Genomic DNA, 27,500 nt, shown 5'->3' on the forward strand with positions numbered 1-27,500 from the left:
CATATAACATCAAGAATGAATACACTTTGAATAGGCCTTCATTCCTGCTTCCATTTCCGGTCTGCAATGCATTCTGTCATTTCCGGTTTTGCTCCCTTGCCCCCCCTTTAGCTTTAATGTGAGTCTTGACGCTTGTATTGAAACAATGTGAAACGACTTAAACAACATCTCCCCAACCCCTGCAAAGTTGTTACACGTAACCTGAGAGAGGGACATTCTTATCTATGCATGAAGAATGGTTTGCGAGACCTGCTATATGTGTGTGTGTGTGTGTGTGTGTGTGTGTGTGTGTGTGTGTGTGTGTGTGTGTGTGTGTGTGTGTGTGTGTGTGTGTGTGTGTGTGTGTGTGTGTGTGTGTGTGTGTGTGTGTTTGGTGCGTGCGTGCGTGTGTGTGTGTGTGTGTGTGTGTGTGTGTGTCTCTGTGTGTTATATAAGAGGCGTACGCCTTTAAGCACAGAGATAGGCTACAGCATGAAACCAGTCTGGAACTAGTTCCCCAGGTGTATTCACACAGGCTGCCTCGGAGGGGCGTGGCTCCCTACTCCCTAGGAATCCAGAGTGCGCTGAACACCCGTCGAAGATTTCAACCTCAGATTTCAAAATCAACCAGAATTTCTGTTCCTCCCCCCACTCGCCTGTACCCGTGTGTTGGGCAGTAGGCGAGCTTTTGACGTCCATTATATTCTATTGGAGTTCTTAGCAGCTCCCATTATTGTATCTTTGTTTTGTCCAACAGCAGTGAGCGCATACATACTGCCTTGGCCAGGAACTTTTCCCACTCAGTCAGCCACCCCATTGCCCCATTGTTGGTCGAAGCAACAAAAAATCCACAGTTGGATCCAAAATGTACCACCATGCTCATGACCAGGACATTTTACATTCCTAATCCTATCTGCTCGCCTCTCCATATAGAGGTCCATGAGCATTCAGAGTGGCATGCAACACTGAATCAAAACTTGTGGATTTGTTTGTTTGTTGGCGCTATTGGAGAAAATGAACCCGCCAGGTTAGATTTTCTTTACTTGTTTTGGACAAAATAAAGATATGGCTATGGGAGCTGCTAAAAGGTTGTTTTGAACAGAATCAATGTCCATATCTCGTTCGCTCCCTTATTCTGGGCACACCGCAAGAGAGGTTGAGTTGAACAAAAAGCAGGGCTGGGCTTTGCTAGGCTATGATATAAAATGTAATAAAATAAGTCTGTTTGTTGTTGCGTCTGACACAAATCACCATATGTGCCGAGTCTAGTACTCAACTGCGTGATTCGTTATTATTCTACCTTCTATATCATTATATAATTAAAAGTGTATTGTCTTTTTCAATTAAAATAGATTGATTTGAATTGATGAATATAATATGGGGAATGACAGTATCCCTGGTCGACCCAAACACACTCCCTGCCTTGCTCTTCCTTCTCTTACAGTCATAGTTAAACCTGCCCAGGAAAAGTATTACAAATCCTTTAATAGAGAAATGTTCCTGGCATCCTGACATCTAAAGAGACAATTAGTTTGGCCCAAACATTGTTCTTATAGAACAGTCAATAGTTGGACATTTAACAACATTGTGACCCACTATTAGCTCCAGGTATTGGTAAACAGCGTGCAGTCAGAGACAGATGTTGGCAGAGACTCGGGTTACACCCCATGGGCTCCGTCAGAGCAGGCTGGACGGCTCGCCCCGCGGGGCACAGTGTACGGGAATGTACTTCTTCCATCGCACAAGAAACACCTCAAAGTACCCTGTCAAAGTATTGACAGGTTTACACAGCAGTGTTTATTACGCTGTTCGTTGCATCATACGCTATAATATGTTCTTGGTTTTTTTACGTGTCCTCCTTAAGAAAAAAGGGGCTTTTCCAATGTTTCATTTCCTGGAAATTGCTGTTCTCCCAAAGCGCTGTAACATTTTTTTCATTCTTTCATGTTCCAACTTCTTCTTCCCGTCTAGCCCTCCCCCTCGTTCTCCCCCACCATTTTCCTCTCCCCTTTCATTCCTGCCCACTTCCATGAGATGGGGAGAGGAAGCTGAGTGGTCTGAATGCGCGGGGGGGGGGGGGGGTTACACGCAGAGGGAAGAGGAAGAGAGGGGTTTTCTGGAGAAACAGTAGAACCCTCATGGAGGTCATTAAAATCCTTAAGCGGAAACCGTTTCAGCTGCAGAGGCACAGAAAATACTGCCCTTCTTTTCCAATAATGTAACATTAACAAGTTTTCTTCTCTGACTATTTGGTCATCTTGCAGACTCTTTATCCGAATTGACCCAAAGTGACACTGAATGTATTTAACTGCATACCATTCATGAGCAAGTAGGGGCTAGGCACCTTGCTCAAGGACGCCTCCAGTAGACTATGGCCCTTTGTATTTTGAACCCAGATTTGTTTAAACCCGGAGTCAAACACCCTGAACCACCCCTCTTCTCTTGATCTGTTTTTCTATTCTATGGCACTCTATTCTGCTCTAAGTACTGATTGCACAATGCAGCAGGGTTCATGATAAGAGAGTTCAAAGTTCAACACTGAAAAACTTTCCAAGTTGTGGTTCAATCATTGTCTGGATCCTGGAAACCTAATTTCCTTCCTGGCATTTCAGTCAACTTTTCAGTAAGCATTACAATGGTAACTATATTATCCAGATCTTGTTTTGTACTACATTTGGGAATGTGGGCAATGAGAAGTCAGATGGAATAGCGGCAGCATTTAAATAAAATGTACAGTGAATGTTTACAGTGGCCGGAGAAAGAGGCTTTATTTTTTAAACACTAGAAAAACAGCATATTTATATTGACATGGCTATATTTAAATGAAGGTCAGATGTGAAATGTTGATATTGTTTAGGACTATGATATATAGCAGAGGTGTGATGCCATCCCTCAATACACACACACAGATACAGACACACACACACACACACACACACACACACACACACACACACACACACACACACACACACACACACACACACACAGACACACACACACACACACACACATACGCACACATACATATAGATAAAAACAAACAAGGACAAGCATAACCACACACACACAAGCACACTTAAAGGACTATGATATATAGCAGAAGTGTGATGCCATCCCTCAATACACACACACACACACACACACACACACACACACACACACACACACACACACACACACACACACACACCACACACACCACACACACACACACACACACACACACACACACACACATACAGAGACAAACAGACAAGGACAAGCACAACCACAAACACACAAAGGAAACAGATCTGCAGCAGACACTGAAGATCGACACAGTACACCAAATGTAATCCCAGTTCACGATAGGATGAATGTATGCGACTCCCCTAATACAGGTTAGAACTGTTTAAATTGTAATTTCCCATCTTACTTGTTAGTCATGTAGGTGCGTCACTTCGAAGGCATGACAGACTTATTTTATTCCAATTGCAACCAGCTCAGCAACATGTTGAGTCACATCCCAATCTACACATTCATGTTTTTATTTAGCTACTCTAGAGACCCAGACACAACCTCTATGATAAAGGACTGATCCATTTAGCTCGGGACTCGAGATAGATTGGTGGAACCTTAATGATGTTCGACCCAGATTACAGTACAAAATAATAGAATAGACTGTAAGAAAGCACTGAAGATGAGTCAAATGTTAATGTTTGCCATATTATAGGATACAATAAAGTAAAATAGAGTTGAATAGAATAGAAAAAAACATACTAAAATAAGGCAGAATAACATAGCAAAAAATAGTATACATTTAAAATCGATATAGAAAAAAAGAAAAGCATCCAATATTTGAATAGAGATAAAAACTTTGCAACACTGTTCCCGTTACACAATGGGAAACAAAAAACACCAGTTACAATTGCCAAATAAGTGGGTTGTGTTTCCCTACTGTTCAGGAAGGCTGACACACACAGAGGAAACAATACAGGGTTTTAGGGCAAGTAATCGGGCACGTCGCCCCAGCCCAGTTACGGGCAATGGCCAACGTATCATGTAGTCATGCTACATAGGACGATGTCGAGCGAGCCTACTGTTGCACCATATGGGAACTTGACACGCCATAACAGAGCTGCATGCCGCCGGAGCAAAACCCCTCAGGCATGGAAACGTCTGAGTTGAGGCAACAGAATGTCTTCAAAACAGTGTTGAGCCCGCAAGGTTGCTCCGTGGGTGTCGTGCATTCAAGGGGTAGGGCCAAAAGCCTTTAGATTGACTACTATGTAAGCACAAATCTAGAATCTTCTCGAAACCTCAGATTTCAAGCCGAGATGACATCCCTCAGGCGATTGCTATACACCAATCACCTTCATAGGGGTGAGGTGGCGGAGATAAGAGACATAAAGGTCATCTCTCAACCGAAGTACATAGCGCATGTTTTCATGCTACGTGTGTCACTGGAGTGCAACTCTTTGCGTGCGTTCTCCACTCTAAAACTACTGACTTGCATTGAAGGCTGAAACAAAGGAATCCTAATGTAGGTTTCTGTGTGGACAGTGGAGTTCTTAAGTCAATGTGGGCCCGGGACCATTTAAAGTGCTGACTGGCCACCCAGCGCATTGCCTCTTGGCTCCTCGCTTTAAACTCCACCATCACTGCGAATATATTATGTTACTATTATAGGACACTGCACGCCAGGAATCCTTATCATCCTCATCATCTTCTTTGTCATAATTTTTTTGTCATCCTCATCATGTTCACAAGCTCAGAAGAAGCCCAGGAATAGCAAGTGGCATGACCAATGTTTGTATTATGCTCAAATTGAAGCAATGTGAAGGCATGTGACGATGACTTGGTTTTTAAAGTGCCATACCTGATGAGTCACCAGAAACTTCCCCAAGCTGCTCTCCCTGGATCATCTGTTCTTTGTCTGTTTCTCTTTAGTCAGCTCCGCAACCAGGAGGCAGAGCTTCACCTCACAAAGTTATGAAATATATCCCTTCTCGGACATGTACTATTTTAGCATTCGAAACTAGCTGATGTAATGGAATAATGGGTAACAAACTGGATTTGAACACTCTTGGCCAATATAAGATAAAAAACACATAACAGAGGGAAATCTGTTCCCTGCCCTGACAGAACCACAGGGTATTACTTAAAAGTTTGTGAGTGGACGAATGAACGACTGTTAACATCACAATGTAGTACAGAATAACATGATTTATTAGTAGTCACTGAGGTAATTTATTTATATTATTTTTCCAATTAACTATTTCTTCTTAACATACTTACCAGCAAACACATGATTAAACCATCTGGGAATGTAGTTGTTTCAATTATTATTATCATTTCCATTCTCATACCCTCACATCCTTGTTCTTTACTAGACAGGATATGTTGCGAACAATGAACAAGTGTGTGTGTCTTTCTCACCACTGGATCTGTGTTATCAGGTGATGTAGACCAAACACTGACTACCCAGGTTAATAATTCACCCAAAAACCTCAGACTATTATTATCTATCTATTAACCTGCAACACTTTAAACACCGAGTCACACCAGATGAATAAACTGCCTACGTGAGTTTCTCAGCCATACTGACTTTCAAACAACGTCCATGCTTCTTTCATGTGATCCTCAACACCATAAAGAAGATCGACACGGATTGAATACATTTGTCTAACACCTTTGCATCCCAACTTTCCAATCTAAGATTAATTAAGTACTTTCATATATTTTCTTATCTTTAAGGGCACATTGCTGTAGTTGGTAAATGTTAAAAAAAATGTAACATGTTTTACTCTCTGCTAATAATGTAACTTCATAAAACAATTTATTCGAAAACTCTGTCCCGAAAGTATTTTTTTTACCTATAAACATAGAATGCATAAATGTTCATTGTTATTTAATTATAAAATGAAAAACTAAAGTGATAGTTAAGTGTAGCTGGAAAAGCTTGAAACCCTCACACACACAACCCGGATACCTCTTTGCCACCACAATGAGGTGGTATATCTTGATCTTGAAGCTTTAAAGGTTGTTCTCAGAGCATGTATGTGTGTGTGTGTGTGTGTGTGTGTGTGTGTGTGTGTGTGTGTGTGTGTGTGTGTGTGTGTGTGTGTGTGGTGTGTGTGTGTGTGTGTGTGTGTGTGTGTGTGTGTGTTCAAGTTAATTTCCTTATGAAAGAGGCCCAATACACACACACACACACACACACACACACACACACACACACACACACACACACACACACACACACACACACACACACACACACCACACACACACACACACACACACACACAGCTGTAAAGTGCAAGGAAAATGCACATCGGAAAATGTCTAAAATTATTGTGACATTTACATTTGGGTGAAAAGTTATTTATATTCAACATGGGTTAAATAAAGTTGAGTGGGATGGTTCTGCTTTAACTGATGTTCAAAATGTTGCTTTCTTTAAATGTAAGTGTCATTTCATCAAGTGCACTTTGGAAAAATAAAAGTTAAATAATATTTTATCGTTAGATTTTTAAGCGCTTATAAATATTGACATCGTACTTGAGTTTTTTTGGTCTATGTTTCAAGAAATTACAAAATACGAAATTCCCCTTTTCAATATGGCATACACCTAATACCTTGTTGTCATTTAACGCATCTAGATTTGTTTACATGCATCATCAGATCACATTTTATTCAAACTATATTCAATATACCTTTACATGAATCATTGTGTTTTAACTTAATAATCCAAGGAGTCCAACTGCCTTGGCATCGACTGTGAGAGGCTTCGAGGACACCCCCTGCTCTAGTGCCTCATCACTTGTGGTTTTGCAGACAAAACCACAAGCATGTCAGGTGCTCGCCAAACAAGAAACATTTCAGCCTCTGTTTACAGCAATTACATGCACATGGTGGAACAGATACTGCCATTCCCACTGCACACAAACACACACATCCATTTTATAACTTCTATCCTTGTACATATTACAACGAGTTGGAGATTTTTGTTGTAGTTTATTTCTTTGTTATCTTGGGATTGATCATTTCGAGTGGTGTGGGTCTCTTATATCTGAGTGTATGACTCATGCTAGTGACGTAGCAGGACAGAAACATAAGTAGCCTTCTCATTAGCCGACGGCAGCTATCTAGAGAAAGAAAAAAGGAGAGATAACTAATCACACAGCGATTCTATGTATTGAAGTCCCAAATAGGTCAGCTGACAAGCTTGTGACTTTGACTCTCAAGCAGTTCAGATTCTGTGACTCATAAAATGAGCAATGGCCAGGTAAACCTTTTTTCTGGTTCCTTCTCTTCTTTCATTACCCCTCTATGTCAGAGAATATCATCTCATGTCGTCACATTAACCAGCACATGATTGTGTTATTGAGTAAAAACGGTTACATTTTATTAATATTAGACATCACACAAAGTTTTATTTAGGTTATATTTATCAAAGTTTCCCCAAAATTATTATTTGACTAGTTAAGATCATCATCATGGCGTGATGAAAGACAGACAGGTAGTGAGACAGGCAATTAGACAGGCAGAGATGCAGAAAGAGAGAGAGAACCCTGCCGCCTGGTTATTTAGTTTGTGAGTACATATTTGGACCTCACAAAAAAAAAATCACCACATCACTAAATTACAGTAACTGATTCTTCAAGTGGGAACAGCTGTCACGCACAGCAACCAAATAGAATCACTGGCGCATTATACCATAGCAACCTCAGGGACAAACAATATCGGTTTCGATTGGTCAGTTATAAATAATGGTTTCAAAGAACAAAACAGTCGGATGAGATGTTCATTAATCTTGCTGTGGCAATGCAGACATTATACTATAAAGGTAAGGTTATGTAAGCTTCATTAATTTAGTTTGTGCAAAAACATTTGTTGTTGACTACACATTTTCTATGGAAGTTATATATTGAGATTAATTCTATCCAATTACCACAGCATAATATATATTTTTTTAATTTCAACACATGTCGAAACAAAACAATACAGAAAAAACAATACATACAATTAGATACAAATCAATTTAAATAGATTCATAATGGGCAAAAACGGTCTTATTTGATTTTGTGTGGTCTATTTAATGCAGTGCATTGATGTGACGCGAGTTACTACCTGGATCTGCTTTTGTTTGCTGTTTCCTTTCTACGCATAGCATCTGCTGTCACATTTATTTTGGTAAGCCTGCCATGTTTTTTTTTCTTTTAGACCTATGGTTTTTTTGGTAAATGGCAATTCTATAGATCGGTATTGTGCAAGTCAATAAACCCCCCAAATATATAGAGAAATGTACGTGAGGTAAATGTTTAACTTTACTAAAGCAAATGTGTGTTTGCTTGTGGGCATGGGAATACCAGCTTTCAGTCTATGGTTGGATACACACATCCACCTGATTAGGGCATGCAACTAACAAACAAAAACACTCCCAACCGAAAATGTGTGCTCTTCCCATCACACCCCTTGCTATTTGAATGTACATATTGACCTATACTAGAGAAGATGTTGACTTAATTAGGTAACACTTAGATTGGATTAAGGAGAGCTGAGGTGGTACTAGTTTGCTTAAAGAGAATTCACTTCTATATAAATAAGCCACTTAAGTTCTGTGTACCCATGAAACTGAAACATTTCACACAGCTGGCTAAAAATACACAAAAACACCTACTTTTTTTTTCTACTCCCCACATGGGAGGAGCATACGGGAATATGGCAAGCGGAAACTCCACCCCTGTCTGTCTGGGGTGTGGAGCTTTTGCTGGAGAGGCTATAAAATAGGAGCCCGTTTCGAATTTAAGTTTAAACTAGACACACACAGAGTGTACAAAACAGAGTGTGAAAACTCAAGGCAGAAAAGAGTTGAAACGTCTTCCTTTTGTTTTCCTTTGCTACGGGAGTGCACAGCATGTCCAATATGCTCGACAACTTTCTCTCACGGGTGAGTCACTTCTTTCATAGTTGTTGTTTGTGTTTTTGTATAAACTACGATTTATAAAAATACTATTTCGGGCTCATATTTTCAATTAGTTCTCCAGTTATTGGGATTTTAGTTGCATTTGTGTCTACATTTTTTCATAATGGTTAACGGCGGACTTCACACAACTTTGTCTAAGCTGTCTGTGCTGAGCTGAATGAAGTGACTAGTCAAAATGGGTTGTTGACATCGAGAATGTTGTGAAAACGTTTATCTTTTTCACTTCCGTGACTTAAAGCTGCTTACACATATTAAAATACTCTTAGATAAAAGTTTATGAATTGTTGAGGAAATCCTAAAAAATATTCTTTGGAGTTTAACATTTTTTAAAACAATGTATAGAAAAATATATTCTTTAAATGTGTTTAGTTCAAATATATGTATTATACTAAGCAAAAAAAAAATATTAAACTGAAAATGTCAACATAATGTATGTTTAATGACATTATCATAGTTATTAACATCAGTTAAAAAAAAATCATACATGTATTTTGGTCTGAAACCCTAAGCATGTTCACAAAAATGTGCTTCTGGGATAGGATATTTTGAGTTGGTTCAAGAGCAATGTTGTACTTCACTGATTACTTCAATTCCTCTTTCGTAACAGAATTTGCTGAACCTCGCCCTGGACGATGCCTTCTCGTCACCAAAGTCTCCATCAAAAGTCTCTGGACCCAGTCGATTGAACCGCTCTGTCTCGTTCCTCATCCCCCCTTCCTCCTCCTCCTCCTCTCCGACCTATAGCCCCAGCACGGAACAGGTTAACAATGGCGATGACAGCACTACCTTCTGGCCTGACAATATATGGAGTCAGGCCTCTCTCACCAAACAGCAACAGCTCCCCTTCAGGCCTGATCGCTCCATGAGTCTGACCGAGTCCAGCACCACCCTTCTCTCTTACTGTAGCCAGCTGAAAGACCTTGATGCCTTCTCCTTGGCTCCTACTACTACTACTCTGGCTCCCCCGCCGGGCTTCCCTCCGTCCTCCTCTCTGGCCACCCAGATACAGCCCCAGACGCTGCTCCCATCCAACCGCTATAAGACTGAACTCTGCCGTGGCTTTCAGGAGAGCGGCAGCTGCAAGTACAGCAACAAGTGCCAGTTTGCCCACGGCGAGGCGGAGCTGCGCGGGCTGCACCGCCACCCCAAGTACAAGACAGAGCCCTGCAGAACCTTCTACAACTTTGGCTATTGCCCCTACGGGACCCGCTGCCACTTCCTCCATGAGGAGAAGAGTAGTGGGCCCTTGTCATCCGCTAAGTTCTCCAACCAGTGCCAGAGTCTCTCCAACGGCGGCCAGAACCCGAGGCACCAGCTCCGCCAGAGTGTCAGCTTCGCCGGTTTCCTGGGCTCGTCCCGGTCCTCTCCTCCGCCCCCCCACTCGCTGTCCTTCACCGATCCCAACCTGGGATTCAGCCGCGCTCCTTCCGTTTCTCCTCCCCCGGTCGACCTCCTCTCCCCGGCCCCGGGCGACTCCCTGCAGCGGGAGGCGGCGTTCCCATTCGGCCACACCCACAGCCGCACCAGCGCCGGGGACGTCCACAACATTCCTGTGATTATGGAGCCCAAGCCTTCCCGCTGCGTGTGCGGGCACGGGGCGCTGAGCGGCGGTGGCGGCCGAGGGGAAGATGACGCCAAAAGCCAGGATTCGGGCAGCGTGTTCTCGGGCTCAGGGGGCCACCACGGGGCCTTCCAGAAGCCGGCCGCGCTCCAGCGCTTCTCCTCCGAGGACTCCCTGGAGGACAGCTACAGCAGCAGCAGCGGGGCATCCAGCGGAAGTGAATCCCCGTCTTTCGACAGCTCAGCCAACAAGAGGCTCACTGTGTTCGCACGCTTGTCCCTGTCAGACTAGGTTCAACCCGGATCACAGCAGATCCAAAGCAGAACTGACATATTGGAGAATATCTGTGTCTTCTTTTTTTAATCCAGAACTAATCTTCCAAAGCGTTGCAGGATGCAGCAAATCTTCTCACAGTTCCTGAATCATGTTTGTTAGAAGATAGAACTGATTTGGATAAATGATATAGTTTTTGGTACCAAAATTTCTTGAGAATCTATTTTTATATATACATATATCTTTTTTCTATTGTCTAGCTAATTGCCTCTTTGTATGTGGTCTTCCACTCGAAGGCCTGACACCTGAGAAGTGTACTTGGGTGTAGTTTCATGAATGATGCACAAATCTAGTTTATAACTGCGGTGATCAAAAAAGTAATGTTGTAAATTCTGTACCTCCATGATTCCCCCTGCCTCACAAGGCTGTGTGCCATGAACAGTATATGCACTTTACAGTCAATTGAATGGGAGAAACTCAGTAAGTTTGACTCCTGGTAGCACTCAACCAAACCGTAATTAGGCATTGCGCCACTGCATCTGGTCAACCTGTGTGTGTGTGTGTGTGTGTGTGTGTGTGTGTGTGTGTGTGTGTGTGTGTGTGTGTGTGTGTGTGTGTGTGTGTGTGTGTGTGTGTGTGTGTGTGTGTGTGTGTGTGTGTGTGTGGCAATACTATCTACTACTCATACAATCCTTAACTTGGTAATGTTCAAACATGAAATGTAGATTGCTGTAGATCGCTGTCCACATTCTTTTGGTTAGCAATGTGATAACATCAGAGTCTGTGAATTATCTTTGAGCATTCTGCAAAATTCTGAAAGTATCTCATACTTTCATACTTTATCTATAAAGTATGAACGTTTCCATTTGCCTCTCCGGATTGCCTGACAACCCTGGTTAGTTCTTAGCTCTGAAAGTCTCAGACGCTTCCTTGTCCATGGACTTACAAAAAAAGCAGTATTCGTGTTGGTTATACAGTTGGTTGGCTTATTCGCTTTGTTTAACTTAAATTCATATATTTATTATATTTATTTGTATTAAAGAAATAAGTTGTGCTTTGAACTTGAACTTGTATTTTGTACTATATTTATGGAGAATTATCCAGGGTCTGTGAAAGCCAATGTGACAATACATATGTGGTAAAAAAAAAAGAGAATCCTTTATATTTTTCATTGCCTAAGAGACAAATAAAATAAAAATAAATTAAAACCAATTGGTGTATCTATGTCATTTATTGTAATTCATTATTGAACTTTGGAGAGGTGATTTGAAAGAACTATGACAGCTTGCATTTTAAATAAAATAGTACAAAACAAAATGCTTTATGCTTTGCTTCTCTCTCTCGCCTGTCCTATACTGTATGTTGTGTCTTTGTTGTGTATACAAGGCGGCAGCTGTGTTTTGACCCAACGTTACCTCATAATGAAGCACATCATCAGTGCATAGCTAAATAATATTAACACTTCATCCCCTGATGCATGTCCCAGGTAAACCTACAAACATCTAAGACAGTATTAGAAGGAGAACAAATTAAATGCTGATACACTCCAATAATGGATACTTGGACCATCTTTTTTGCATTGTTCTAAATTTGAAGACCATAAATATTTGTAAAATCCTCCTCACAAACAAATTTGTTTGTGATGATTAACCTGACATCTTCAGGCCTGGAGTGCTTCTATCAAAGCATGTCAAATATAGTACAAGCACTTGTAAGTACTTACATTTAAATAAGTAGTGGTAACTCTGAATATGACCGATTATTAGTATGAACCTACTGAGCTGGAAGCCAATGTTCAGATCAGATTGTTATGTTGTAGATGTTCTGGGTATTATGGATTTTTAAGGGGATTCAATTTACACAGAACAAGGACCTTATTTGGTTTGGATAAGTAGGTCAGAGTGAATGAGAGAACTTCAAATCAAGTCATTTATGGTCAACGGTAACATTCCCAATGTGTGGGCCACATTCAGTAACAGGAACATGGATTGCATTAATGTAAAGTTTTTACTCAAAGTTCCGCAGTTTGTCAACATGACACTTCTGATTGAGGCTTGTATTGTGTATTTTAACTTTTGGTTTTAGTATTGTATATTATTTTCTCTTTTACGTCTACAGAGTTTCAATGATGGTAACCAAATAATGTAAAGATTATAATTGTTTGCTTATTTTAAGAAACTTGTAGTGGTAAACATCAGCCTCAATAGGTGTTGCAATAGACTGCTAGGATGTATTGCCACACTTCTCCAACATTCAGCGATGTGGTAATACTAGTCCTCTTTTTGGGGGGGGGGGATGTCCGATGTTGACGCATGCTTCTAGCAAAATCGCTTCTCAGCGATTTTGTTTGTTTGTTTTTTTCAAAATCGACGACGGGCTACAACAGCCGCAAACTATTCTTTCCCAAGGCTCATGCAGGAGGAGTCAGAGTGAATTGCTGTGCAACAACAAAGTGTCCATACGCGGCCTAGGATCTATACCACGCTACTAACCGGTTTCCACAGTTTCGTCCTTATGGGCAACATGGGCGTTCTTCCACAACATATTCTTGCTAGTTACACTGTACAAATAATGACATTTATTTTGTATCATGAACACAAAGTTATCGTTTGGCATTTACGCAACCTTGTGATTGTGAAACAAGAGATCACAAGCTACAGGTCGAAACAACAGAATCGTTCCACTAAACGCTGGAAGAGAGAGGGTGGGGCTGCTTGGTGAACAAGTGTCGTCCATGTGTGCAGAGCACGTCATTTTATTTTCTAGCTTTCAATCAATCACAACGACTTCTGTGTGAGTGAGAGATTCACATTCTGACTATAAATAGAGTGAGTGCAGCTTTTTTCTATGTAGTCAACAGTCAACATATTTCCATGTGTGAGGCTTTATTACATTAAAACAATGGGAATAATTATACAGTACACATGCTTCCTGGCATCAGTGCAGACCAGATCAAATAATACATCATATTGTTTATCTGACTATAGCCAGTAACAAGCAGGCACATGCAGAGGGGCTTGCTGCCGGGCGCATTAACCTTTGCCCCAGATGTCCGGGCAGCACCAGCTCAGGAGGTAGAGCGGGTCTGTTCGATCCCCGGCTCGTCCTAGCTAGTGTCGAGGTGTCCCTGAGCAGGACGCCTCACACTGACTGCTCCTGACGAGCTGGCCGTCACCTTGCATGATTGACTCCGCCGTCGATGTGTGGATGTGTGAATGAAAGGTTGTAAATCGCTTTGGAAAAAAACATCAACAAAATCCCCTAAATGTGCATGTCCAATGTGCCGCTTTTCCTTTCCAGGCCTTACCATCTCTCTTATGAAGAACGTTTGACAATTGTAATTTTAAAATGGATTTCATTAATACATTAATGTTTTGTTTGCCTTCAGAGCCGTAGGTGTGTTGGAGTACAAAACACAACTGTTCTTCTTATATGCATTACTACGCATACACGAATGTGATCAATATCTGCTTGTGGAGTGTGTGTGTGGATGATGGCTGGTTTAAGCAGCTTCACCTGGTCTCGAGTCAGACTGATTGGCTCCTGGGGCTGGGTGAAGCTGCACACCTGCACATTGAGCACAGGTTATCACAGCCATCTCAACACACACTCTAGGAGATCTCCTACATGGCAGCATGTTAAAGCATCTGTCAGTATCAATAGAGTCAACCTCTACAATACACGGGTTTGCCACCTCCCTCCCTACGTCCTCGGTCTGGACGAACCCAGAGAGGCCTCCTAGGAGGGGCGTGGCAGCCACCAAGGTGGCGTGCAGCAGGGGTATTGTTACACTGCTCTATGATGTGTTTCTTTTTTCAATCTCAGCTAGAAGTATTTTTCTTTTTGTTGTGCAATTATATACAGAGAAACTGTTTCTTGTTTGATTATTTATGCAATACAGGTCGCTATAATTAATCATCACTTTGTAAATTACGCTTTAAATTAGTTTTGTGTGACCCTTTCTAACGTCCGACGCCTGCCCGTCTAGTAGGGGCATTAATACGCATGCCTACAACCTTTTGTTATTTTTTCTTTGAAATGTGCTTGCCTTTGCAAAAGGTATGCTTAGATCAGCAGCGGCAGGTAAAAGAAAAATGAGGTTATGGCTGTTTGAAGGACAGTAAGACCAGTGTCAACACACGCTAAGAGTTTATTGTACGTGTGTGCTTCTGGCTTATGTACACTGACCGATCCCGATGAGACAGGGGGTCAGAGGTTCCAAGAAAACAGATTGGCAGAAATGATGACGACGCAGAATAACATGAAAGGCATTACTGTGCCAACAGGAAATGGACTGACACATCCTGGACTGGTTGGAGAACTACAACTATGTTCCTTGTGATTGTTTGTGAGATGCAGTGTGGTATACATTTATTGTGTTCCACACTGCATCTACATTTAGTATGAATGTGTGTGTGTGTGTGTGTGTGTGTGTTGTGTGTGTTTGTGTGGGTGTGTGTGTGTGTGTGTGTGTGTGTGTGTGTGTGTGTGAGAGCGAGGGATAATGCTTAATGTAACGTAATGTTGACTCTCAGGGTAGGTCACACCTCGCAACTCAGACTAATAATAAAAGCCAACCAAAATAATACAGGTTTGTTCTATGCTGTAATTCTTATGTCCCAAAATATGTATGCATGTATGCATATTATTATATTAATAACTTACAAGCCCAGCCGACGCTCTGTATTGTTACCACTGAATTTAAATGGTAGAATGGAACAGGTTTTCACAATGGGGCCAATTTCTTTTAGTAGTCTGCCCAGTAGCCTAGTGGTAGTATACACAATGGGACCTTACTCCATAGTTCCATTACTTTTCACCGCTGGTGGGAGCTGAACCATTGCAATGGGTTTTCAAATCCTTGTACCTGTGTTTTACTGATTATTCCTGGCCTAACAGTGAGACGTATGAATGAATCAGTTAGGACGGATTCTAGCTGATTCATTTTACACATTGGACCGACACTATCTCCACACTATCTAAGCACTGTTAATGAATAACCAGGCAGAACACTCATTAACAGAGTCACCTCATCCCCATAATAATTAAGCAGCACACTCACACACACACACACACACACACACACACACACACACACACACACACACACACACACACACACACACACACACACACACAAAGATTTATGCCCTGCATGTAAATAATGCTAAATTATGCCAGTTATAATTAGTACATTCCAGTGTGAGGATGAGGATGATGATGATGATGATGATGATGATGGTTTATCTGTGCTATGATATCATTGCTTGCTTAGTTCAAATGTACTTATTACGGAAGAACACAATAATTTCACGAAAAGAACATTCACTTTTACCACATTTCAAGGCATTTGTCCTACAAATTGAGTGAAAATATGCAGGGAGTAGGTTTTTCTTCTCTGAGGCAAATGGGAAATTTCTCTGCATACTGGAGCCTTGGCCAGTTGACGATCAAGTTCAGCTTGCTGGGAATACTCAGTTTCATCCGATCCACTGATGGCATACACACATTCCTATACCGGCCAAATGTTTGTGTATGCTGAGTGTGCTTGTTTTTACATGTTTTGCACGTCAAGAATTTTTTCCTGATTTTCTTCCAGCTCTCTCTCTCTCCCTCCCAATGCAGATTCAGACATTGATCTTGAGGAATCATTAACTTTGAACCTCCGTCAGACTCTTGCAGCGATGACGTCAAATCATTACCTAACTGTTGCTTAAGCCCTACCTGACTAACTGGGTCAATGTGCGGCTGCATAGAGAGCCTTCTCCGGATGGCTGGCTGTCTCCTCTGGAGCCCTTCAAGATAAGAGGAGTCAGTAGGTTCCCGGAAAGAGGGCCCTTCCTACGACATAGACTTTTGTTAAGAGTGTCTGAGGAAATAATTCTTAAGTTCCACAGTAGAGAGATACTTGATTCTTGAACGCGAGAGAGAGAGCGAAGGAGCAATGGGGGGCCTAAAGAGGACATTTTTCAGTCGTGACGTCATCCAGTGGAAGTGCAGTCCTTTTATAGCCCTGTTCCTTCTGCATTCCTGCTGCAGCGCTAAACGCTACGGGCCTCCTCCTCCTCCTCACCCCTCCGTCTGCTTCCTTGTACTTCCTCCTCCCTTTACTGACCCAAAGCCCCTATGACGCAAACACAGGGAACAGTGGGAGGCGCTGGGGAAGGAGGAGGAAGAGGAGGAATGGGTGGAGCAGAGGAGTTCTTTGTATTCAGAGTCTGTTTCCTGGTCGACTGGCTGCACTTTAGAATGCATGCAACTTTGAAGCATTAATGAAGTAAAGAGTGAATTCCTCATTTATAAAGCAATCCTTCACACATGAATATGAATTTGTAAGGTAATACGATCATGGTTCATGAGCCCATTTATAAAGCATGAGTTCATAATTCAGAAACTATATATGATCTGTGAACAATTCTTTATAAACACACACACATTGCAGTGATTCATGATAAGTCTGGTAGATAGACGGCATCAATTTGGTCCTTTGTGTTAGCTCATCTAAAGTGAGAACTATCTATGCCTTAATGAGCATTCAAAAACTACACCTAAATGCTGGATTAATCAATTCAGGTAGTTTGACAGCCTAAATTAAGTCTTTTGTGTGAGCATATCTAAATTGAGGTACATTAATGCCATACTTAAGCATTTACACATCGCTGGAAATGCCCAAAGTACCATGGCAGCTGTACCAAGTAGTTAGTAATAAGTAGTGAGCCATAAATTGACCTCACTTTAGTTGAGCTCACTCAAAATACTGTAAGGAGTAATATAGCCTAAAACACTTGTCATTGTAATAAAACGTCTATCGGTGATGTGCAACGTATCCAAGGTATTTCACCACATTTTTGCAATTTTCCTATGGCGAGAAATCTGTAATCTAGTCAGGGACTAGAGGACTCCCACATGTTTGCAGGGCCAGCAGCCTCGTAAATCCAGTGTTTACTGGCTTAGGCAGGCTTGGGGTGTGGTCATGATATCCGGGCGTAGAGGAAACGGCCTGGTAGTCACTGTTAACCCAACCGATTCGATCTGTTCTGGCAGGTCTGCTCACCTGGGGGCCCAGATGAGGCCGGAGCATCTAGGTTTCAACCTATGGCCCCGGACCAGTTGGCCAGCGATTAATTGGATATTCCTTTGTTTTTTTGTGAATAAACTCAGGCTAGGCTTGCAGGCTATATATTCCAGCTCTCTTGTCCTGTGGCCAATCGTCCAAAAGGTATCATATAGTAGCATAATGCCAAATGTCCAGCTTTCCCAATGAAGAATAATAATAATAATAATAATAATTATTGTTATGCATATCGTTCTTATACATTAGATACATTTATTACATTTATAAATACCATTTACAGAATATTGCCTCCTGATTTTGAGAGGGGTTAGTGACAGTAATATTGGGTGAGCTAGGAAAATAGCACAGTGGGGAAGATTGCGGGAAGCCTGACACAACAGCCAGTGACAAATTGCTGCTAACGTAATATAAGTACAATATTACATATATCTGAAAACTAGTGGCTGCAGTTTATTGCAAGTTCCCAATAGACGTTTTGTAAGTTGAATTTTAACTAATACGATACGTTACGATACTACTGTATTTGTCAGGAGGCACTGAAATTTATTTTGCGTCCCTGGGAAGACCCCTCAAAACATTTAGGACATACAGGGTGACAAGTACAAATGACACATGACATGACAGCACAGCGATACACAAGGAGCACAGATAACAGATGTTGGCAAGTACAGGTGTTGACCGGAAAGACAAAAGTACAGACACATGACACATGACATGGCACAGCCCACAGAGCAAACAAAACACAAATGACAGGTAAGGCAATTTAACAAAGACATACGAAGACTAATACCTATGGAATCATAAATGCTCTGGAATGTCATCTTAGTTTGTTCAGTAATAGGATGGACTGATGTACAAAGCAGTTTTTAAGCGTATTTTGGTTGAATTGATGGACTGTGAAATGCCTGTTTGAAGGCAGCAGCTGATATTCATTGTTCAAGACATGTGTGCAGTCAGAGGAAATATTTGTGGCCAGCCTCAGTATGCTGTTGTTGTGGGCCTCTTGAAAGTCCTGAGCTACAGGACGTCCAATGATTTTAGAGCAAACTTCTGATTATACAGTTTACTTTTATTTTTCACTGTGAGGTTGCTCAACCAGGCAGTGCTACTGTAATTCAGAGCATAATGCTCTGAATTACAGAAGTAAAAAATAGACACATAATTTGGCTACTGGCCCCAAACGATTTTAGTCTACGGAGGAAATAAATGCGTTTTGTTGGACTAGGACAAACCTGTCATCTTTTTCATAGGGTTCAGAGTCTTTTAGGGTTTTTCTCTCTGAAAGTCTACTCCAATTTGTGTCTATGTGCTACCTTGGGTTCTCTAACTTTGTTATTCAAGTCCCTCTCTAAATGTTTGCAATTTAAAACATCCTTGTTTTTAAAGACCCTTTTCTTCAAGATGATTATATTCTTGATGTCTTTGGAAACAATTTTTTTATTGTTTGGATAAATCTTAAACATTTTAAAGGGGATGACAGATTGAACATAGAGATTAATGTAGTCATTAGTAACCATTGCAGTTTCATCTAGGGAGCAAGGGTTGTAGAACAGCGACAAGTCTGTCAAATCAAAGCAAGCTTTAAGCTTCTCTTTGGCTTCCGAAGACCAGACTCTAATTTCCCTCAGCACCGTTTTACTGCTTTTAATTTGATTTCTAAGTGGGTATTAAATGCACCACATTGTGGTCAGAGCTGGCGATTGGTGGTCTAATTCTAGAAATAAAGGCATTATTAACATTCACATAGTATGTATCAAGTATATAATTTTTTCTTGTTCCATTTTTGACTACTTGGCAAAAGCCGGGTCCAGACTGGACCTGTCCACTGTCCAGACTGCAGTGATTGAGGTCCCCCAGCACAATTGCAGGTGCATCTGAATGTTTCTGTTGCATGCACGATATATCGGCAGTGATATCGTTATCGGCCGATGTTAGTCATTTTTTAAGATATCGGCATCGGCCCGATTAGTAAAACTGGTCCGATATTAACAGCCGATATTTATTTCCGTCTAGTTGCCATTGTGAGTGTTTTTTGCCCATGCGCAGCTTGTTTGGTCATGTGACAGTGTCAGTGACGCAGCCAGAGACACACGGAGAGGCAGTACAGGAGTGTTTGTCACCTTAGCTGAAAAGAATCAATGTCGGCGGTTTGGATGTTTTTTACGGTCTCAAATGAAGGTACTCGAATTGCAATATGCACTACTTGCAATGCCGAAGTAATGCGCGGAGGATGCCGTGTCAAATCATTCAACACCTCTAGTGGTGCAACGGTTCACGGGTTTCCCGTGATCCGTACGGATCAACCCTCACGGTCGGGACGCAAGTGATCCGCGGATCGGCTGATAAAAAAAAAGTTGTGCGTTCACGTGATCAGCGCATGTTTAAAGGAAAATTCCGGTATTAACAACATCATCAAGTTGTAGCGAAATACAGTTTTTGTTGTGTTTTATTTGGCGTTCCGTAATCCCATTGAAACGGAAACCGGAACCGGAACCGGACATGTTTATATTTGGTTGGAGTCTTTTCGCTCGGTTCCCCGGATCACCAGTAGGGCTAGAACCGAGTGAAAAGACTACAACCAACCTCCCTTGACATATTTGATTTAGCCTATTTCACAGATTTGAGTTGAAATTGACTAAACTTGAAACACTTTTTGTAATTTATTAGACAAGTGTCTGGTTTCTATGAATATTGGCAATTTTGATTTAAGTTATAAAACCTTGTCAAGATATTTTGATATGTGATCGTTATTGTGATTTATGATCCAAACTTTTTCATAGATGCAAGTTGTAAAAGTAGCCTAAAACTAACACTGTTAGTAACTTGTGTTTGTTATGGATGCCCTGTAACTTGTTGAAGAAACAATGTATTTCGAAGTTTTGGAAAATAAAGAAAGAAAGAACTTTCACAGTGTTTACATGTTCTTCAGTATTCAAAAACATCATAGAAACTTGCTGTTATACCAATATCGATATCGGTAAATATCGGTTATCGGCCGTAACAGCAATTTTAATATTGGATATCGGTATCGCTCAAAATTTTCATATCGGTGCATCCCTCTGTGGACAGAGTCCGCAATGGTGGCGGCAGCTAACGCAGCCTTGCCACTCGGTGGCACATACACCGAGCACAACAGTACTGATCCGAATTCTCGCAGAAGATAGAAAGGGCTTAAAGTCCGACAGAGTAGCTCAACATTGAAATCTCTCTCTTTAACAGTGAACTGACGGCACCAGAGGTCGTTGATATAAATACAGATTCCTGCGCCCTTACATTTCCCCGAGTTCTCATCTCTGTCCAGCCGGGTCAAGGTGAACCCGGTTATCTCGAACAGAGAGTCTGGCATGTTGGGTTGAAGCCAACTCTTGGTAAAACATAGGATCGATGCTTCACGGAATTCAGCACAGGTTCGGACTACGTCAATCTTATTGTTCGCAGTCGGTTGCGAACTCCACCTCTCCTTCCTAGTTTCCGCCTAGTTGCCCTTCATAGCTCCGGGGGAATAAAATCCAAGAACTTCTTCGGGAGCAGAGGAGGCGATGGTTTATGGCGCAAGGCAAACCAAACTTCCCGACTGTAGTGCAAACTGAGTCGAATTACGGTACCAGTTCCTATTGGCTCCTTCATGTCCATGATTATGCCTTGTTGTACAATAACCTCTTTCGCCGTGGCAACAAGCCACGGAGACAGTATAATCCACAGGTAGCTCATCTTCCAATTAACACACATCCACAAACAACGATCGACATAGTTAGACGGACATGGTAGACTCGGTAGACTTGGACACGCCGATTAACACATATTACACAGAGTTAAAAATGTATAATGGTTAATAAATAACTGAATTAATCATGAATTGCAGGATTATACGTTTTTATAAAGGCTTATTAACACGTTGTAAAACATTTGTAAATCACTAACTCACACTTTATAAAACATCTTCTAAAAATATATCCAATAAATCATTTAAATTTCCTATTTACTGCTACTTTAATAATGCTTTAAATGTTGGCTGAATAGTGTAAGAGAATTGCATGTGCATAAGTACCATGGATGAAAGAATAATACATTATAACAATCAATATCCTTTGAGATAAAGGTGAAATACTCCAAAAGGTCACAAATGTAATTGGCTGGTTCAATGTTCTTTTGTTTTTTCCCTTTGCTGTATCCATTGCAAATTGAATTGTGGAAATGATATTCAGGCTAAACACAACATATCCAAGAAATGTAGACTTGTTGATAACATGGTAGGACTTGTGGTGGCCACCCTGTTCTAACAAAACAAGAAGTGAACCTTGATTGTACTAAACTAAAGTATCTAAAGATGGAGAAGTGTTCAGTTTAGCTCAGTCAAACTTTCCACAGAAAATGTTGAAGTTTTAAATAAATATTCAGTCAATTGTTGGATCAATATTTGTGCTTCATAGAAAAGCTTAATATACAAACAATATAAAAATACATTAACTATTTGTTTCTTGTAGTGGCCTCAGTATTGCATTGGGCATGGGGGTAAAAGTCCCGCTAGCGAGTTTGACATCAGCAAATCTTCACACACAACACTCTGACCCAAACCTCTTCTACTTCACACTTCCTGTTCCCCAGTGAACACACTCAGTACACACTTCTCCATTAGACGAGTCACTTCCTGTTTTCATGTTCTTTTTGTGTTTAGCATGAACATAAATCAGCTGTTCATGAAACATTCAAATTGAGATTAGAGTTTAGCTCTGGCCAGAAAAAAGCAGGCTGACTCAAATCAATCCTGTGCACCCATTGGCTGCCTTTATGGGCAGAGCCCCGTTTAAACCGGTTCCAATCCGAAATTTTCTTTTATAATTTCTGTTTATAATTTAATAAATACCAAGTTGTTTGAATGACAAAACTCTTCTAAACTTTTCATTGCATAACTTTATTGAATGACTCGAAAGGGGAGGTTGGTGCCGTGAACAACGAAAATCTAACCCTTATTTTTGAAATCGTAACCTTTGATTGACGGGTGATGAATTAAATCAAATCTCTAATTCAAAGTGTCTGAATGTGAGATTTAACATTGAATAAGAGATTTAACATAGAATAAAAGTCTGGATAAATGCAAAAACTTAGTTTGAAAAGCTGAAGTCACAGAGTTTAAGAATACTGTCTTACTGAAATGTCTCAATATCTCACAAAATGATGTGTAACAAATATATACTCATAGGAGTTAATTAAGACAAACAATATATCATGATCAATCATCTATTATAATGATGCCAGTTTATGTCCTGTATGTTGCTATTCTAACATATATTAACAGCTAAAGGGTTTGGCAGCTGTTACACCTGTCATAACAGAGAATACAATCAAATATCTCGAAATTCATGAGTGCACAACAAAAACATAGATTCATTCCAGTGAATCACCCGTATTGGACTATTTATACATTTATTTAATGTGTGGAGCCAAGATATGCACCTTGTTGGGCCCATTCTCCATGTCTTTCCTCTTATGTAAGCATATTATGAACATCATCTTCATTAACGTTCTGTCGTCATGGCCCGATTTTACCCTAAGATATAATACTTTTACAGGTTTGTTGAAATCTATTTATATGGGTTGAGGTTAATATGCCATTTTGGGGCAGATATACAAAAAACATTTGTCCATAGCCTCAAAGGGAGTTTGCTTATAGGCTCCAAACATTGAGGCTGGCCCTGAGCAGGAACACGCCTCTCTGTGCTCTAAACCGAGCCACTCGCTCTAGAGGCATAAGCCCAGCTGTTTCTGGTCAGAATGGCTGTTATTTCAGCTCCAGTGTTATAGTCCTGGGCTAAAATCAGCACACACATCTTATCCCATAGGACAATGGGCCCCTCTGTGTAGAAGTACACACACTCACAAACTGGATTTGCAGTAATATGTTTGAACAGGTGGGAAAAATGAGGTGTGTGTGTTTTAGTGGTTAATAGAAAAGGATGAGGTGTGAGTGTGTGTTTATGCTTTTGGCGGTCTTCCCAGGAACACATACCACAGTGACACGAGTGCCGAGACCAGCAGAATTCCTTCTTATTAAAATAAGCATCATGGAAAAATGATTGAGGAAAGAATTGGAGAGTAGTTGAGGGGAGAGGAATGAAAGGGATAAAGGTGCAGGTGAGGGGACGAGGGAGGAGATAAGGGCAGAAAATAGAGTAGTGGAGGAGGGAGGAGAGAAGGGGAATGGGGGAATGGGAAAAATGTAACTGTGAAAATGAAGGAGCAAGAGAGACAAAAAAGCTGAGCAGAAGGGGGAGAGAAAGATGAATAGCAGGGGCTAGTAATGAAGACTTTCAGTTGAACGTCTGGGATTCTCTGTCAACATTGAAATATTTCTTGCACTACATTTAACCTTGAGAAGTCAAACCACAGGCATTGTATTTTGTGAAGTATGTACACATCCTTGCTTGCACGGTTTTTGGGAAGTGAGATTACTTATGAGGCGTTTTAGAGGTAGTGTCAGCTTGAGAAGAGGAAGCAGAAGACCTGGGATGACGCAGGAGAGGACGTTTAGAGAGACATGGCCCAACAACACGCAGAATGGCCTCATCATGCATCGCAGAGGATGTAAACAAAAGGTTTATAGTCTAGTAGTTTCTTATTTCCACAAGCCTTTTGTTGTTTGACGCTTGTTTGATCTTTAGAAGAGAAATGTATGCCACCCCCAAACACATGAACAAGCAAAACACATACTGATACATACGGGCACACTTTTAACACAATTATCATATATTCATGTAGGACAGATATCAATATTTTATCTATGGTATTAATATGGACTCACGTTGATTCCTTGTTGTGGAGTGTGTGTGGATGATGGCTGGTTCAAGCCTCACCTGGCTGAGTCTGATTGGACTCTGGGGCTGGGTGAGGATGCACACCTGTTGAGCATTGAGTAATCAATGCGCATAGTTAAACCAGCCATCACCACACACACTAGGGAGATCTCATCACCCTGTGTCTGGTTATGGAGGAGCCCAGTGAATGCCACCCAGGTCGCATGTGGCAATCTTGCGAGCTCCATTGCATTTATGCGAATCAAGATGAGCAAATGCGAAATCAATCCATCTGGCGGAGTCAGGTTACTGAAAGTTTGTCTTTTAATATGTAAATTCTCGTTACACTAACGGCAAGTATTCTTTACCGACATGTTGCTTGCTTGCTGAGCTATCGAGCTAGACAGACTGTTTATCCAATCAGCTAACCAGTATTTTCGCCCCTTCCCAAAAGTTCTCCAACGGAAGGTTCCCAGATGGATATGCTGAGCAAATGTGAATCAATCCATCTGTCAGAGTCAAGTTACATCCCAATGCCTTATACAGTGAACTCAGATCCATATCTTTGGACTGCTGCTTGATGAACTGTAATTGAATTCATTGTTAAGAGTTAATCCCAAGGGGGCCTATGGCAGAAAGTGAGTGTTCTGCAAGTTATTTTAAAGAACTTTCTGGTTGTTGTTGTTAAAGATTTTTTGTTGTTCCCCTTGTTAGGCACCCTGCATTGCTCTTCAGCAAAAAAGTGCTAAATAAAGGAAGTTTTATTGGAGTTGTATTAGTTGGCTTTTGTGCCGATAAATGAGATAGAACTGGTGACAGGGTGAATAAATACCAACTTCATATTAACCTAATGATTTGTGGGAAGTTTATTAATTGATAATAACAAGTTAAATGTTAGGCTTGGGCCCCAAATGGCTATGCCTAGAGAGAGAGAGAGAGAGAGAGAGAGAGAGAGAGAGAGAGAGAGAGAGAGAGAGAGAGAGAGAAAAAAAGCTGACATGTATGTCACCCATGTACGTAAAGTGTGAAAAAGAGGAAATATGACAATGAAAGGTGACAACATTGAGACGCACAAAGAGCAATTCACGCTAAGACACACACTGACATACACATACATACACAATCACGTGTGGGGTGACTCAACTCCCTTGGTAACTAAAATCTAGAAAAACAGGAAACAATTTAACATACCAGTTTGGAAGCTTCCATCAATATTGCTTAAACCAATCGAGATGATCAATATTATGTAGTGTTGCCTGGTTACGCAAGGATAAACATGACCAGAGTATACAGACCCACATCATGTCACACTTCAAAACACGCACACACAGACCCACAGAAACACACAGTAACAGCCTGGATACCATTTAGAGCATGTCTTGTCCCAGATACCTGAGTTTGTAAGCATACACAGCCGTCACTGTTCAGATGGAGTGTGGGGAAAAGCTGCATGACTCAAACTATACATCTATATAAAAATATATCATTTATACCCAGACAGACAGATACACACACACACACACACACACACACACACACACACACACACACACACACACACACACACACACACACACACACACACACACACACACACACACACACACACGCGCGCGCACAGACACACACACACATACACACACACAGCTACGAAGCTATGAAACTAAGACACGTTGAGGTTATAGGGAGCTTGGAGAGAATGCTCATCTCCAGTGTTTCACCGAGGACCGACCATAAAACTTGCATACTATGCACACAGTGCGCAGGATTCTCCTGGCCTCATTGTGACCTGGTCTCATGAGGGTGAATTAAGGGCAGACTCTCACACATGGATAGATTTGACCACAATCTTGACTTGATGCCTTGTGAATAACATGCAACATAGTGACACACTGTATCATCATTTAGTCTTCTTGATCAAAGTAATTTTTTCGACCAATTAAGGTCCAACGATGTTGAGGTAAAAACATGAACCCATTAAATATCTCGGCCCGGTGTACGTTCAGTCTAAAAGTAACTGTAGTCAACATAGTACCTGGAGCCCACCACCCAAAGAGCGGCTCTGAATTACCACACACACACACGCACGCACACTCACGTGCACACACAAGCACACACACACACACACACACACACACACACACACACACACACACACACACACACACACACACACACACACACACACACACACACACACACACACACACACGCATGGGGGAAGAGGGATAGAAGCGAGCAGACACAAAACACAAACAGTTAATCCCTCCCTTCTCAATAACTTTAACTTAGCAGTTTGACGTCAGAACTTTACGAACCTGCCACGTCCGCTATGATTACAACACTAACAGCTACTCGAAATGGTGCCAAATATAAACACAGCCTCGCAGTGACAACAGTGTGTCAGTAAGCATAAGAGTTGGCGGACACACTTGCTTCCAAATTCCAATACATCATAACCCCTCAAGAGTCTGAACTTTGCGTTAAATGTCTCCCCTAAAAATGTATATCTGTTTACTTTTTATTTTCTAAAATAAAGTAGATGGTTGAAATGGTCCTATTGAAGCTCCATGAAGTGGTGTTAGGCCACTACAGTGCAGAAGGTATAGACTCACACTCATGGTCCATAGTACTGGCTCATCAGAGCTAGGACCTGGTTGTCCAATGAGGTTGTTCAACAGCAAGTGTGGGAGGATGTGCATATCTAGATTTGTGTCCCTGGTGCCCACACACAGAATATCTTTGATAATGTTACACATGTCCCTGGTGCCACACACAGAATAACTATGATAATGTTACATATGTCCCTGGTGCCCACACACAGAATAACTTTGGTAATGTTACATA

The 27,500-nt window shown here is 41.3% G+C and overlaps 1 protein-coding gene across 1 annotated transcript; it reads left to right on the top strand.

The window, feature by feature from the left end:
• The first annotated feature begins 8,719 nt into the window (after nucleotides 1–8,719).
• Nucleotides 8,720–11,995, top strand: zgc:162730 (uncharacterized protein LOC564559 homolog). Its single transcript, XM_056610507.1, has 2 exons — nucleotides 8,720–8,917; nucleotides 9,561–11,995. The coding sequence occupies exons 1-2, from the start codon at nucleotides 8,885–8,887 to the stop codon at nucleotides 10,803–10,805; spliced, it is 1,278 nt and encodes a 425-aa protein (XP_056466482.1). The 5' UTR covers nucleotides 8,720–8,884; the 3' UTR covers nucleotides 10,806–11,995.
• The last annotated feature ends 15,505 nt before the right edge of the window (nucleotides 11,996–27,500 follow it).

Source organism: Gadus chalcogrammus, chromosome 16 (genome assembly GCF_026213295.1).
Source record: "Gadus chalcogrammus isolate NIFS_2021 chromosome 16, NIFS_Gcha_1.0, whole genome shotgun sequence".
In the NCBI taxonomy this organism is placed as follows: Eukaryota; Metazoa; Chordata; class Actinopteri; order Gadiformes; family Gadidae; genus Gadus; species Gadus chalcogrammus.